The sequence below is a fragment of the Acyrthosiphon pisum genome, chromosome A1 (genome assembly GCF_005508785.2).
Source record: "Acyrthosiphon pisum isolate AL4f chromosome A1, pea_aphid_22Mar2018_4r6ur, whole genome shotgun sequence".
Taxonomy (NCBI): Eukaryota; Metazoa; Arthropoda; class Insecta; order Hemiptera; family Aphididae; genus Acyrthosiphon; species Acyrthosiphon pisum.
In genome coordinates, this window is record NC_042494.1 from 1,702,627 (window position 1) to 1,719,031 (window position 16,405).

Below are 16,405 nucleotides of genomic sequence, written 5' to 3' on the forward strand. Positions count from 1 at the left end.
TTTAAAAAGCAAAATACCTACTCGTTTTTGTGTTTAGTTAATACTCTATAGGTAGGTACCTACTCGGCTACTTTCACACATACACACACACGCGCACCGTCGACACATTCTCCGATTTAATTGTATTTAATCGTATTAATAAATCGCACCATGTCCGAAAACGCTGCAGCCATGGCCGTGGACCACTGTCTAACGTGCTGTCCGGCCGTGGAATCTACCAAATATTCCGACACCTTTCAGATGAGCGCACACGACAAGAGGAGACTGTCGGGGATTACTAGGTGAAGAAAATAATATAACTATAATGCTATTTGTAATAATCGGGGCTAATTATGCATTTATTGAATTATGAAACAAAAAAAACGTTGGAATATCGTGCACTTATATTATTATATGTAATCAGGGCATATTTTTTGTCTTTTTCATGTCACATAGATATCACATGTAATACATATTTTAATACAGCACACAAATACGTGAGAAGTTCTTAATAAAAAATTATCACATATATGTAAATTAACCTTTACATAGGATTTAGGAAGTTTTGTTTAAATGTTCAAATAATTTAAACATGATCAGTGATCACACAGCTATTTGAAAAAAATTATCGGATACCTAGATACCGACGTACCGTGGTTTTAAGTTTTAATCATAAGTATATAACCAATATATTCAGATTAAAGACACATTGGGTCATAAAATATCAGACGCTCTTCTAATTTCAAAACATTTTTAATTATTTTCTAATTTTATACCATTTAAAATTAAATAATTAAAAAGACTAGCAAAATAATAAATGTATATGCAATATTATCATAGGCGTGCGCAGACCTCTGAGCCAGGTATGGCTAAAATTAATCTGATCACCCAACCCCTAGTCATGGTCACACAAGAAAAAAATTATAGACATTTTCACTACAAACTTTTAAATGACCCTTTTGTTGGTTACTGGAAAATGTAATTAATCAGTTTTCATTATTTCACACGTACAAAATTCATCAATATTGATTTAAATTTTAACCAAATATAATCTAATAAAACAATTTATTCAAAAACGTTTAAAATATAATATATAATGTATAAAAATTGTCAATTAACATTAATAGGTATTTATTTATTACTATAAATTATTCATGCTAAATCGACTTTAAGGCTATTAGTTTATGAGATATAAATATTAATATATAGATGAGCGGAGTAGTGGACATACATTTCGCAGGGCAAGCCCGTACCACTCAACTCCGCTCATCTAAACTTTAAATGCTTATAATGCACAGACTACTCGCACTAAATTCGATTTTTATGTATCGAAATACTTAGAAAAATATTCTACTTTAGAATATGAAAAAAATATTCTACTTTGGAATATGAAATTAAAACTCTGTTGTCAAAAAAAAAATTTAAAAAAAATAAAAAATAATATTTTTTTATTAACAAAGTTGTTTTATAAACGATTCGAAACTAGGTACCTGTGTAAAAAAATATTTTCAAAAACAATTTTACACTTTTTGAAATAATGAGTGTTCAATTTTAAATAAATCGCCCTGTATAGTCTTTCGGGTAAACACAAACGTTTAAAAACTAAAAGGGTTACACCTACTTTTAATCATGTCTTCGTAAGGTACTCACGTATAAAAAAATCTCAGGTAGGGCTAAAGCCCAATCAGCCCTACCCGCGCGCACGCCTATGAATATTATACACAATTATGAATTATTTAAACGTTTTAAACAAAGGTTACTATATTATTAAGGTCAGTAGTAGTCAAACCACCTAAGTTATAACTTCTAGACGCTATTATATTAATTATTGTTGTTTCATGGGAATAGGTTAACACTCATTCATCAATAATGAATACTTGAATATGTCAATAAAATATAAATACACGGTACACCTTATATGTACCTACTTCAACTACCTATATACGTCATAATACATTGAACCTCATTGTTCTCAACTCCCATTTTTGTTGAAATCTCTAATTATAAACTTTATATCATATTGATATTAAATATAAATTTACTATAAATTTATTATTTATTAATTTTTCATTTTATTTTTGTAATTTTTTTTGAATGTGTGCATTAAAAAAATATTTTTGTTAAATCAATGAGCCCCGGGAACGCCTCTCGCCCCCCTTAATCTGGGCTTGGGTAAATTTCTGAAATATTATTGTCACAGCCCGCTGAAAAAACATCAAAGCTAATCAAATTTTATTTGAACTCAAAGAAAAAAAGAGGAAAGCAGTGTATGTATAATTAGTTAATTAAAATAATGTTACACGCTTCATAATTTCGAACCACCCAAAACGAATTTCACATTACAGTGTGGCGCGTAGGAATTAAACATACAAAAATAGGCCATACTATAAGTTAAGTATTCAAAAATAGGAAAATACTTTTCCCTAAAAATTCTTAATTTCGTGAAATTATGTAAAACAAACTTACCAACCTAATGAAGTAATGAAATAAATTCACTATCATGTTTATACCTATAAGTATATTGAAGACAATGTTTATTAAGAAAAAATAATTTTTGAAATAATTTATGCTAAATAAACTTTCACACTGAAACATCATATTAATATAATATTTTTATAATATAGCCCATAGTCTATACTATAGAGTCTATTAGATATAAAATGTTGACTAACCCATAATTTTCCTCTATCTTGCAAAACAAAATTTATATCTACGAATTCATGTGCACTAACGTCTAAAATAATATAATAATGTTATAGGTATTATATATTACGCATAAATAACCATCGACGAAAGATTAAAATATGTGTAGATACCACAATTGTTTAAAAAATAATTTCGCCATAGTTATTAACGATCAACTGTCAGCTTGGCAGTGGCCTAAAGTAAAAGCAGCCTGCAGCAGCTGTTCTGTGGCTCACCTACGTCCTGTTCCGACTTCCGGCTGTTCTCGTACGGCCGCTGTACGTCTGGTACTATGCGTGGGATAGGTCGCGGTAACGGGCGCGACAATAATTTATTTGTTAACGATTACCTCGGTAGCCGGTAGGTACCGTTCGCCGCGCCAGCCCGGCGGAGTTAATAACCTGTGTATAATCACGGAACACAATTTTGTACATCGTATACCAGCTACCTATATATATATATCTATGTGTGTTGTCCCGTGGCTGGCGGCGCCATCCGCTGACGACGTTATCACCGTGGCGCGATAACGTCGTCTCGTTACTTCCCCGTTTTAATTTTATTGATATTTGATGCAGACGGTATTTTCGCATTGTTGATTGTTGTTTGTTTCGGTTGTTTGTTCACGTTTTCGCTCTTCCGCAATCGTCGTTACTACACCATAATATAATTATTGCATTATATTATATTTTGATATTATTATTCTCGACACACTCGAAACCGTGCGCGCGCGCACACTCCCCCCTTGGGGGAAAACAGTTGTCCTACCGAATAGCGGATTATTTGGCCGTTTGCGTTCCGAGTTTCCGACACTATGTACTACTTGCGGTGCGCAGAGAATTTCACACAAGAAACATTGTACGTATTCGGTATTTACGGCCCCTTGACCTTGGGTTCCGAGACGTAAACGTTAATTTTTCATTTCTCTGCCATGTCGGTGGGTCAGTAGTCACCATAGGTAGGTGAAATCACAATTTGTACATTTTTACGTTTAAACTCGTACACGATGATTAGACCGATTGTGCGCACCACCGCCCTTGCGGTGCCACGAAAACTGGGTCCAAAGAAATTCTATTCCTCTAGCGTTAACGGTGACGGGTCTAAAGCGTCTGTCAAGACGAGAGCAGCGACTATGTTAAAATATATTTGGTAAGAGTCCGCTTTGCAGATGCTTATGATGCCCCCAGACAAGTAACGATTAAATGACAGACATCAATTACCTAATATTAGTGAAGTATGTCTACAGTAACCGTGGTATAACCACAGGGATCTTCATAATTAGATTATATATTTTGCTAATTTTTTATCTTGTCTTCCACAGAAAATTAGATATATTTTTGGAAACATTTTTTGTTTATAATTTTGTATGTGTTTAGTAACAAAACATATATATTTTTCTAAGTGTATATAAGTAGCATATTATACCTTTTCCATTAAAAATTCCTTGCCACACGGTTGTTTATTAATATTGTAGTAGGTGTAAGTATATTGATTCCATAGAAACAATTGTATAAACCTGTAGACCACTTTTTTTTTTCTAAGCTCAATTTAATAAATTTACCTAGTAATAGTAAGTAAGTAATAGTGACCAATATAATTAAATAGGTGATCACTAAATTTATACCTATACTCATTAATTCATTATTAATAATTTATTGCAGGATGGGAAGTTTTACATCTACCGTGAAAATTGACAATGAAGATTCCCAAGACAAAGATTTACAGTTTGACAATCATATGAGCTATCAACAATTACTCGAATATTGCCGTACTCACAATAATCAATGGCCTAACTCACAACTCATAGAAAGAACATTTTCGTCAATCCCATATGGTTAGTTTTACATGTTTTTGAATAATATTATACTTGCCATTTATATTATTCCTATATCATATTATTGTTTTGGTCATTCAATTTTGTATTACTACTTACTATTTAAAAAAGGAATTATTTTATGTAAAATTGTTGTTATGAACTAAATCTATTTTTAGTTTTTTTTTTTTTTTTATATAGTTTTTAGTGACTGATGAGTAAGACGAAAAACAGTTAAAATAAAATTATTTACATCTTTATATTTTATAAATTATCTAAACCAACTATATAATTTTAACTGTAGTCAATATAAAATAAAATAAATATTTAAATTATATTCTAATTTCTAATTAGTTGCCTACAATTTTAATAGAAAAATACTATTGTCTAGTTGTATAACATTATCATTGCTGAAATTACATTTTTTACACATAAAAAAAACTTATTTTCTTATCAAAATGTGGGATTGAATAATTTATAATATTACCTCTTAGCAACAAATATTTGTACTTTATAATCAAAAAATGTATTTGTGTAGACCAAGATAGTGTTGAAGGAAATCCTGTAAGAGTACTTCAATGGAACGTTTTGTCACAAGGTAACTAATATTATTAATACTAAGAGAATTTCTCTTACTGTGTGATCATTATAATTATTTTACATATTTTATTTCAGCATTGGGACAGAATAATGATAGATTTGACAGTTGTCCTTTAGAAGCTTTAGAATGGAAACATAGGAGGTGTCACATGCTTGAAGAAATTCTTAAACATAATCCCGATATTATTTGTTTACAGGTACCTAATATTATAAAAATTTGAAAAATTAATTTTTAACAATCTTATTATTTATTTGTTTTGGTATAGGAAGTTGATCATTTTGATTTTCTCAGCAGAGCTCTAGCTACACAATCTTATAGCGGTCTATTTGTACCAAAACCAGATTCCCCATGTGTGTATATAAATGATAATAATGGACCTGATGGTTGTGCAATATTTTACAAAAATGACAAGTTTGATTTGTTAGAAAAACACGATAAAGTATTACAAGTATGGACAGTCCACAGCAATCAGGTAAAGTAAAAATGTTTTTTAAAAAAAACTATTATAGTATATATTTTAATGTCGTACATTTTTAAGGTGTCATTACTATTGGTACTTAAAGATAAAAGTACACAAAAAGAATTATGTGTTTCTACAACTCATCTAAAAGCTCGTAAAGGAGCCTTGCTATCCACCTTGCGAAATGAACAAGGAAAAGATTTACTACAGTTCATATCTTCCCATGCAGCTGACCGTCCAACAATTGTCTGTGGTGATTTTAATGCAGAACCTACAGAACCAGTTTACAGTACCATGTGCAGTTGTTCTTATTTACCACTAGATAGTGCTTATAAGTTGTCTGGCTCAGAACCGCTGTACACCTCTTGGAAGATTCGTGGAGGCGAAGGCGAAGTTATGCATACCATTGACTACATGTTTTACACTAAACATAAATTAACTGTTAGTAATATACTAGACATGCCAAAAGAAATAGATATTGGTGAGAATAGAGTACCCTCTATGACCTATCCATCAGATCATTTTTCTTTGATAAGTGATTTTTATTTTAACAACAATACAACAAATTTTTGTGAATAATTTTGTTTTTATGATTTTATTTTAACAATAGTATTTCTGCACTTTTTCTCTAAAAAATGTTAAGGTAGGCTATTTTTGTTCTAATAAGGAATTGACAATATAATTTATTATAAGTTATTTTTGAGTGGTAAAGTTGACCATGTATGTTAGTCCAATAGTATTCCCATAAAATGTGTGTCGTTATTTATTTGGTTTATACGGTTTAAATATTTATTATATTATTTATTTTTACCATTTTACCAACCATATTAATATGAGCACAATGAAGGAACTAAACAACCTTAATTTATAAATTATAATAATAATTACTGATTGTCTTTAACAATCAACACTAAAAAGTAAAAATATAGTAAAAATATTTATTTTAAAAAAAAAAAGAGATCAAAATATTTTATTTATATTTATTTATAAGATATTATGATGTGTTTAAAATCTATATTTATTATTATTAATTATTATTTATTTATTTATTTATTTATTTATTTTATTTATGTTTTTTAATAAACATCAGATTTGTTGTGAAAGTTAATTTCTATTTGAAAGTTATATTTTTTTTCCTTATTTCTTAACCTGACCTATGACATTGGTGATTGGCAGCAATAATACATTTTATAATTAAAAGTTATTACCGTATGAGTAAATTGATGTGATTTTAATTAGTTGCCAACCATTTATGATCGATATTGTATCATAATTTATTATTAATTTCCTATCTTAACAATATACTTCATTCATCCAATTTCATTATTCATCAATACTTAGGACTTCTCTGATCTGATTCTTGATTTATACGATGGTTAATCCATTCATCGGTGTAAAATTTGGGATCTGATATACATAGGGCTGTTCTTTTGTACAAGTAGTAATGCAAACATGAAGCTGTAATCATAATGTTAAATAAATGTTATTTTTAATTTATAATTTATTTATTACATTATATATGGGTACTTCTGGGATAGCATGACTACTATGACATCAGCATTTATTCTATATCACAATTATCATCTTAAATTGAATTTTATACACTACTAATAGAACTCTATAGACTATATTCTATTTATGCTATTGTCCATATGTTAGTAGTTACTTATGTTTATTTATACTATGTGTATTAAATTTGATCAAATACTATAATCTATAGTATTTGATTTGATTTATAATTGTTTACCTACTGCCGACTAAATGGGAGTCCAAGATTGGAGAGAACTGGCCCAGAACAGAGACAAATGGAAGGATTTAGTGATGGCGGTGAAAACTCTTAAAGAGTATTAGGGTCATATAAAGAAGATAAAATTAAAAGTATAATTCTCTTTTTAAAATTGAATTTAAAGTTATACTTGTAATTATGAATTACTGGAAACTTCCAAAATACTGAAATAATATTTATTATTATTATTTATTAATAATGTATAAATTATTTCTACTGAATGATATTAATAAATTATAAAAATAATGGAAGTCTATATAAGTGTAATCCATAACAATATGTATATGTGAAAAAATGTAGGTAATCTTGGCGCCTATAATCATTTTTTGTGGTACCTAGTCCCATTAACCGGATGGTTAGTGACCACATGTCCACATCATCTATAAAGAAAAAAATGTTTATTTATTATAAAACTAGATAGTTTAATACACCGTTTATCATTTATAATTTGTTAAGTTAAATGAATCCGGTAAGAGAAAATAGGTAGTTGTGATTTAGACTGATTTTATGTTGAGAAAAACATGAAGTTCAATACACAGACAAGTATATAGTCAGTAGACATTAGACAAGGTTTTCAGTGAACACCAATCTCTACTATGTGGGCCAAATATTATCTGATCAGATGGTTTTGAGCTTTTCGAAAAATGCGTTGATTCTAATAATAAATTATCGTCAAGCACACAAATTGGAATTTTTATGATATGGATTGTATCAAAATATTGTTATGTAACACACTTACTGAACTTGTGCAGGACAAAAAACACGTAAAGTCCGTCCGGCCAGTAGAAATACACCTGGCCCTTGAAACGGTTCGTAAGTGTCCACACCTGCACGAATAGGGTTAGTATAAAATAACCGACGCCGGTGATGATGGTCGACCGGAACTCGTTGAACAGCAGCACAATGAAACCGGCCTGGGGGAACCACAAATCCATCGTAACGCGTTCCACGTGCTCTTTCGAGTATAGGTAACACTATAATAATAGGGCTGGGATTTCGATGCACTTTGAAATAGTTAATAGATGCAATGTTTGCATTTTGTTTTCCAAAGCTGCATTGCGTGTTTTATTATAACATATTGGTACGTTTCGTGTATTTTTGAATCAAAATAAAGTTTTAAATTTTTATTTTGCTTTTTTTAGACTACCGCGGAGTGAAAATCGATGCGTAGAAGATTTGAAATTGTGTTGTCCTGGTAGGCTGTACAACTTTTATTAAAATAAATACTTGTTTAAAATACAAAGAATGTGAGTGCATAATATTGAATTTATAGGGCATAAAAACATTTGTTAGGTTTCTTAATCACATTCCCAGCCCTAATAATAATATATTATTTTATTATTCGATTGTGTCACCTGAAATATGTTGGTCTGGAAGAACGTGATGAGCAACACCGCGATGGCGACCAGCTGACCGATGTCTTGAAGCCTATAATATTGCGATAAAACACACGAAATCGCAGTCGATTAATAATAAATTAAGCTTTAAATCCATTTCTCCTAAACGTATATTCATTATCCTCACACGAAGAGCAAAATGGAAATGCCCGTGTTGGCCAGGTACCGATGGATGAACGTGTTGAACAACAGGTCGATGGCGAGCAGCGCCAGCTGGACGACCAGCACCAGGGTGTACCTGAACTCGGACAGTCGCATTCCTTCGACAGGCCTCCCTCGAGTGTGCAGCTGAGGTGCACAAGAGCTGCTGCTGAACTCGATCAAGCCCGGCCCCCTCCTCGACCGCCGTCGGTGACTGTTTTTTTTATTGTTTAGCCGGAAAACTCGCGGCGGTCCCTATAGCAACGTCTGTTCGCCTCGCCATTCGCGTTTCCGTCCAGTGAACATCGAACAACGCACAACCACGGTAGGTAATAAATACTAATAATAATAACACAATGTTTTACACATGCACACGCATGAGAGAACACATCGTGGCACGCATGAGCCGTGTGTGTGTGTTAAGCCAGACGACCGTTTAACGTACTATATAACGTGTGCGAACGGCGAGCGGTATAGCGATGTTCAGGTAGGATATTAATAATAATAATAATAGGTAGGACGAACACTGCAGACGCACACGAAACGAGTACCTATATATGTCCTGTGTACCGCACTTGTATGGCTGTATGCCATCTGGCGTGGATAGGATTTAGGTGGAGCCATGGTGGGGGTAGTTTTTAGGAGCTAGGGTTCTCCGGTGTACCTATATTTGGTTCCAGAGTGGAAACAAGACATTTTTTTTGAGAGTTTTCTGTGTTCGCGGAAACGTGTGGTTGGACATACGAATAAAATATAAAAGCCAAACCCCGTCATCGTTTTAAAAATATGAAATAATAACATTATGGAAGCAAAATAATTCAAAAAACAAACTTTAAGCTGCTTATAGTTTTAGTTTTTGTTTATTACCATTATTTTACATAATATGTTGAATTCACAATATTCTACCGGCTTGTAACTGTTACATATTACTTATTAGTATATTACATTATTATACTATTTGAATTACCCCGCGATGCTAAGATAAAAAATTGTAATTGTTCAATGCTTTTTGGGCGTAAATCCGGAAAATCTTTTTTTTTCAATCTTGGAGGGGGGGTGGGCTGGTGAAACGTTTCAAATGCCCCCACATTAAAGATTATTGATTATTTCTCATTAAATAGTATTACGCAAACTATGATAAGAGTCTGCCAATTCATACTAATCGCATGCTAATTTTTAATGCAAATAATATCCGAGATTTCAATATGTGGGGACTGGTGAAACGGACCTAGGACTGGTCCAGAGTACTATAAACCAAGTAGTACCCCGGGCCTCCATTTGTATTTATGATCCAGGCCCTGATTATCACTGTTGGGCCCTTTCTTAAATTTAACTCTTTCCTGATTTTAGTAAGTTTAAGAAAAAATTATACTGGCCTCCAGCTGATTTTGTACCATGAACCGAAAATAGCCAGTCCGCCCCTGCGATAGCCAATATTATACCAAGTTTCTCGTTTTTACTTAATTCAACCTACGACGTATTAGTACAATCAATTAATGCAAAATTCTAACCTAACCTAACTGTATTAAAATCCGATGAATAAAGAAAAACCAAACATTCGTATGTTTAGTTAAAGAAAAAAAGTAAAAATAAGAAAAAAATAACGTAAAAAATTGGTCCACCAAAACTGTGATTTGAACTTCAAAAAATTCTGTACCAAAATAGATAGAAGTGCCACTGCCCCAACAGGCTTATTGCATTAATAGTAATTATTATTATTAAAATTTAAAACCAATATCAACCATTTATTAACATTATTAACATTTATTAACATTTATTAACAAAAATGTCCATCATAAACCCTAAAATCCCTGTTTGAGCACCTCTCCTGGTTGGGCCTACCGGATACAACTGTGAATCTACTGAATCTAAATCATCCCAGGAGCTACTCAAACACACAAAAAAAATTCATCAAAATCGGTCCAGCCGTTTTGCCGTTTAGGAATGCATAAAGGACAGACAGACAAACATAGATTTTTTTATATTGGTATATTTTATAGATTATTATTTTGTTAACTAAACATAAAAAAGACAGACCACAGATTGTGGATCTACTATCTATACGTTATACTGCTTTAACAATCTATTCAGAACGCCGTGCGAATGTGCGATCATAGTGTTACGATTATTGTGCGCACAAACGCACACTATACGAAAGATAAAAAAAAAATAAAATTGGTAGGTACCTACCAAAGGTGGGCAAGTTAATGAAAATAATTAACTCAAGTTAAGTTAAGTTAAAAGGACACAAGATCGATAAGTTAAAAGTTAACAGTTAACAAATTATAAATTTAACTCGATAAGTTAAAAGTTAATATAAAAAATAACATTAACTTAACTCAGTTTAAAAAAGTTAATCTATTTTTTTTTTAATTAGTATTTAAATCACATAAAGAGTGGTGTTTTTCTAGTTTCTAATTTATAAATTAAAAAAAAAAACAATTTTTATGAACTTTTATCATAATGTACACTGTTAACATTTTACTTTTACTTTACTATTATTTACTAATTTAAACAATTCTCATCTCAAATTAATAATTTAACAAATTATATCGTATATAAATTGAATGTCATAATACGTGAAGATGAGTAGGTACATGACCTTCATATATATTATAAGTTAGGTATATAACATTAAAACATAACAATAATTATTGTCAATTTGTAATTTAAAATTAATAATTTTATTGAAAACATTTATAATTGCAACTCGCATAATATATAATTTACAACTTAATAAAATATATTAATATACACAAAATAATTATGTAGTCAAGAAAATGTTTGTCATTTTTTATTGGATTATTTTTATTTTATACTGATATATAGTTATATTTACGTATAGGTAAATGAAAAATTTCAAAATGTTTTCAACTTGATGGATTTTTTTAAAATCAACTCAGAAAAGATAAGTTATTTCAACTGTAAATTAAACTAGTTAAGTTCATAAGTTGATTAGGAAATAAACTAACTAGTTAAGTTAATGTCCACCTTTGGTACCTACTACCTACTACCTAGTACCTAAGTGAATGTCGCTCTGGAGTCTGGACAGTCTAACAACTGGCCCCATCGGATTAAATTGTCCGGAGGACAATTTTGCTGTTCAGTGGGTACTATTTTAGTTCATGGGGATGAGGCAAACCGCTAGATTGCGCTAATGATCTTTAAAAAAATGTAAATTATATAATATTTCAAATATAGGAAAATTTGTCATGGTAACACTGGACGGTTGGCGTAAAGATGGCGCGCAGGGCCCAACAATTTCTTTATTGTCTTTGGAAACAATTTAGTTTTTAATATTATGTTTATTAAAAGCGCCCACAAAGCTCACCGTAAATATGAAACGTGATAACTGATAACAATGGTGAACACACTTTCCGGGTAGGATTCAACTACGGTCCACGATATTTTAATTTTAAGTAAAATCTTTAAACTATCCCCTCACCTGTTCAATATGGTAAGTCACTGATCGGCGGTTATTGTTTTTACTTGAACTATCTTTAGAGAGAACTATATTTTAAATATTTTAATTTGTGTTTTTTAACATTTTTACAGAAACCTTTAATGTTACAAGGGCACGAGCGTGCCATTACTCAAATTAAATATAACAGAGAGGGTGATTTATTGTTCTCATCTGCTAAGGACGTAACTCCAAACGTTTGGTATTCATTGAACGGTGAGCGTCTGGGTACATACAATGGCCATACTGGAGCTGTATGGTGTATTGATGTCGATTGGAAAACTACAAAATTTTTGTCAGGAGCTGCTGACAACACCTTAAGGCTTTGGGATGTCGCTACTGGTAATTATATTGAACCTTAATTTTATAGCTTAAAAGTAGGTGAATAATTTTAAAATGTATTTGCAGGTGTGGAGATCGGTAATATTAGTAGTAATTCGGCTGTGCGTACATGCTCGTTTAGCTATTCAGCTGATCTTGCCAGCTACTCAACAGATCAGGCTATGAAACAAGATTGTGAAATTTTTATAGTGGATGCTCGAAATGACGAATCTTTTAGTAAGTTATTGTTATTAGTTATTAGTAAGTTATTCTAGTTATTGGTTTTACCAATCTAAGATACAACATTTGGACTCTACAAATTAAAATAAATAACTAAGATTTTTATTATCAATTGCAAGTTCTGAATTCAAAGATTTCCTCAAATTAATTCTATGATTTAATGTAAAACAATTGTAAGTTATGTGTAGACAGTGACATGCAGGAATTGATGTTAAGTATGAACACTAGAAAAATGTCTCCATTTTACTTATTTAAATGTATTTATTAAACATTTATACCTATTTAATTATTAAATTATTATGTTATAGAAAGCAGCGCTCCAATTTTGAGAATGACTGTACCAGATTCCAAAGTGACTTCTTTAATTTGGGGTACATTAGACCATACAATCATTACCGGACATGAAGATGGTGCCATTACTCAATGGGATTTGAGAGTATGTATAATCTATATTGTATAGGAAATAAATGTATATTATGTATTACCACATTGCTCGCGGCCCATGGGTTTGGAACCGTTAGGTTAGGTATACAATCAAGTCTCAATAACTCGAATTTCAAGGGGAATAACAGTGAATTTTTCTTAGGAGGACGCTACCCAGATATTTGGTGTCTCGGTCTTACAAGTGCTTAACATAAAAAATTTAAGATCAGCAGTTCACGTTTAACTCAGTTGGCTTAAAAACTAGATTGAATTGACCTATTATGAAACTTGACGGTTATAACATTTTCTGTGATTGTATGTGTGTTTTTTTTTTTACGATAATTCAGTTTTAAATGAGTTATGAGCATTTTTAATTTACACTATATTATTTACGCATAACTTACTATTAACTATTCATACAAACACCGATTATTTACTTATCATCAAGTTTCATAATAGATCGATTAACTCTAATTGTTAAACTAACGGAGCTAAACGCGTTCTCCGGAGCGTAAATTTGGTATGTTACAGACTTATAAGATGAAGACAACAGATGGCTGTGTAGCATCCTCTTAAATAACTATATTATAACTTGTTTAACTTCAATAAAAAAGAAACAAAAAATCAAAGTTTTGATTTTTTTGAGTTATTGAGACTTTCCTGTGTATAGGTGTGTATATTATTTACTATTTATGTATATTGTAGACAGGAAAAAGCATAGAATCTGTTAAAGACCATCAAGGATCAATCAACGACATGCAAAAGAACCGACAAGGTACTATGTTCGTTACTGCATCAAAAGATAAAACATCAAAATTATTTGATGTTGATGATTTATCGGTCCATAAAGTTTATGTGACTGAACGACCTGTCAACAGTGCTTCACTTTCACCTAAATATGATCATGTTAGTATATATTTTATGAAATTTGTCAATATATTACATTGAAAATTCAATATTGTTTGTTTTTTTAAGGTTGTATTGGGTGGTGGTCAAGATGCTATGGATGTAACAACAACAGCAGCACAAGCAGGAAAATTTGATGCTCGATTCTTTCATGTAATTTTTGAAGAAGAATTTGCAAGAGTAAAAGGTCATTTCGGTCCAATAAATTCTTTAGCGTTCCATCCAGATGGTGAAAGTTTCAGTACTGGCGGAGAGGATGGTTTCATTAGGGTACAATCATTCGATCCAACGTACAAAGAATTTAGATTTGATTATTGATTATTTATTTTACTGTCAGTGTCAATAATTGAAAAAAAAAATTTCTAATAAAATATTTAACATCAATTGTTTATGAAGTTTATCTAATTAAAAACCATGTTATTGGATCTTATTGGTTAGTTAACTTTATGTTCTTTTAAATCCTTTTATAATGCAATTTGTATATGTGTGTATTTTAATACATATTATCATTATATCAACTTTTACTTATAATTTTTAAGTTAACTTTTAAGTAATATATATTTTTTAAATTTTAACTGGATGCCACACTAGCATTTGTTGTCTACATCTGCCATCTAACAAGTTTATAACAGCATAATTATGTTTACCTTCATGTCTTCATTAGTTTTAATATTAATGCGAATGGACCTATTGATAAACTTAAGGTATCAATTATAAGCTTTACTTTGCTGAAGATGCTTTTTCAATAACTTTATTTTAATCATATGAGCATTTGTAAAGTTTAATATTTTACAAATTTTTCAGACATTTCAAATTTACAGTATCAAAATAAAAAATAAACAATGCTGTCACTACCTTTAAGTTTGCCAATAGAACAATTTAAAGTAGTATTTATAATATCAAAACCTTATGTAATTTTTGTATGTTACACACATTTAAGACATGGACAACAGATGCTGCTGGCATGCTCTTCGGTTATAATTATTTTTTTTTTTTGTAGATTACATTTTGAAAATTACAATTTGTTGCAGATTATCCACTTGGTCTATTTTAAGATTAATGTGAAAAAATAAGATATAGGTATCAGATTTGAACTACTTTGACGTTTCAATTATTATTAAAAAAAGATATTCAACCCTGCAGATAATGCTATTAAATTTTCTGTGTCCAAACTTTTTCATGTAATTCTTTGATTCTCTTTTTCTTCTTTTCCTTCTTTCTTCACATCAATCTCATATAAATTATTATCTTTTCAGATAGCCAATACATTGAACTCTCAGTTTGACATATAAAATCTATGTGTAGAGATAAAAAATCTATTTCTTTTTATTAAAAAAAAACTAACCTAATCCTATTTCCAACCCATCTCAAACTAATCAATACCTAGTGTTATTAAGTTAATTTAACTTGTCTAAGAAGTTTTTTTAAATTGTCAGATTTTTTTTTTTTTGGCTTAATATAAAATTATCAAAAATAAGGAACGGTGTGAATAAATTCATGGTATAAATAACTTAAAACTTATTTAACTACTTTGAAAATGTTATGTATATTGTACAGGTATTTTATTTTTATTTTTTTATAAGAAAATTTATAATCTGTACAATTTGCACAATAAGTAAATATGATATAAGAAGATTATTTATAATAGTGAATAATTTGAGGAGAGCAGCTACCCATTAGTGACACTTTCATTTTGAAGTAAATATTGTATAGGTATAGTAAATAAAAACATAATGGTGAAAGTTTCCTGAGAATAATAGTTTTTAATTACGACAAAATAACTAAAAATGATATATTTTGTTTAAATATCGCACTTAGTTGAATTGTCTATAAAAAATACTGTGCGTTCATATTTTAGAGATTTTTAAGTTGCCGAAGCAAGAACAACTTATGAGGTACTTTTCATTATATTTTCAAGCCTAAGCTATTTAAAATTGAAAATTATATAAGAAAACGCCACACCTATATAATATGTGCAGCTCTCACAGTCTCAGGCACATGGCAAATTGTACGTTCCGAATAATCCATTTAACTCAGGTAGTCAGGTATTAAGGTATGTATAATATAAGAGTGAATTATTGACCTATTATAAAATTTAAAAGTAAAAATATTATCTATTTTAAAGCAAGCTATGAGTATTTTAAAATACACAAACAATTGAAAAATCAGTTGCACAGCATTGAAGTCTACTAGTCT

General features: G+C 30.5%; 3 protein-coding genes across 10 annotated transcripts in view; 2 read left to right on the forward strand and 1 right to left on the reverse strand.

The window, feature by feature from the left end:
• LOC100161460 (nocturnin) overlaps positions 1–6,643 on the forward strand; it is a 21,210-nt gene extending 14,567 nt beyond the window's left edge. For 3 of the 7 annotated variants that reach the window (XM_003244051.4, XM_008184226.3, XM_029486479.1), the window contains exons 5-9: positions 4,323–4,495; positions 5,013–5,072; positions 5,150–5,271; positions 5,341–5,547; positions 5,614–6,643. In XM_003244051.4, coding sequence (XP_003244099.1) covers positions 4,323–4,495; positions 5,013–5,072; positions 5,150–5,271; positions 5,341–5,547; positions 5,614–6,114 — 1,063 coding nt within the window. In that variant the 3' untranslated portion in view covers positions 6,115–6,643. Of the gene's footprint in view, positions 1–25; positions 282–3,132; positions 3,811–4,322; positions 4,496–5,012; positions 5,073–5,149; positions 5,272–5,340; positions 5,548–5,613 lie in introns of those variants that run through there. The other 4 variants (XM_008184228.3, XM_008184230.3, XM_008184229.3 and 1 more) reach the window with 4 other exon arrangements.
• A 102-nt stretch (positions 6,644–6,745) lies between these two features.
• On the reverse strand, positions 6,746–9,656 carry LOC100570240 (transmembrane protein 138). 2 transcript variants are annotated; one of them, XM_008184233.3, is made up of 4 exons: positions 8,846–9,630; positions 8,677–8,749; positions 8,061–8,235; positions 6,746–6,993 (listed from the first exon to the last, which is right to left on the reverse strand). In XM_008184233.3, exons 1-4 carry the CDS (start codon positions 8,974–8,976, stop codon positions 6,866–6,868), a joined length of 507 nt encoding a protein of 168 aa, XP_008182455.1. In that variant the 5' UTR covers positions 8,977–9,630; the 3' UTR covers positions 6,746–6,865. The 2 variants fall into 2 exon arrangements, with proteins under 2 accessions (XP_008182455.1, XP_029342341.1); XM_029486481.1 differs by lacking the exon at positions 6,746–6,993 and adding an exon at positions 7,541–7,701 and having other exon boundaries at positions 8,846–9,656.
• A 2,575-nt stretch (positions 9,657–12,231) lies between these two features.
• LOC100159425 (eukaryotic translation initiation factor 3 subunit 2 beta-like) lies at positions 12,232–14,639 on the forward strand. The gene is given in 6 exon segments (NM_001162592.2): positions 12,232–12,316; positions 12,415–12,661; positions 12,728–12,877; positions 13,189–13,316; positions 14,009–14,209; positions 14,279–14,639. Coding segments are annotated over 6 exon segments (978 nt in total). The 5' UTR covers positions 12,232–12,313; the 3' UTR covers positions 14,528–14,639.
• Positions 14,640–16,405: the final 1,766 nt, after the last annotated feature.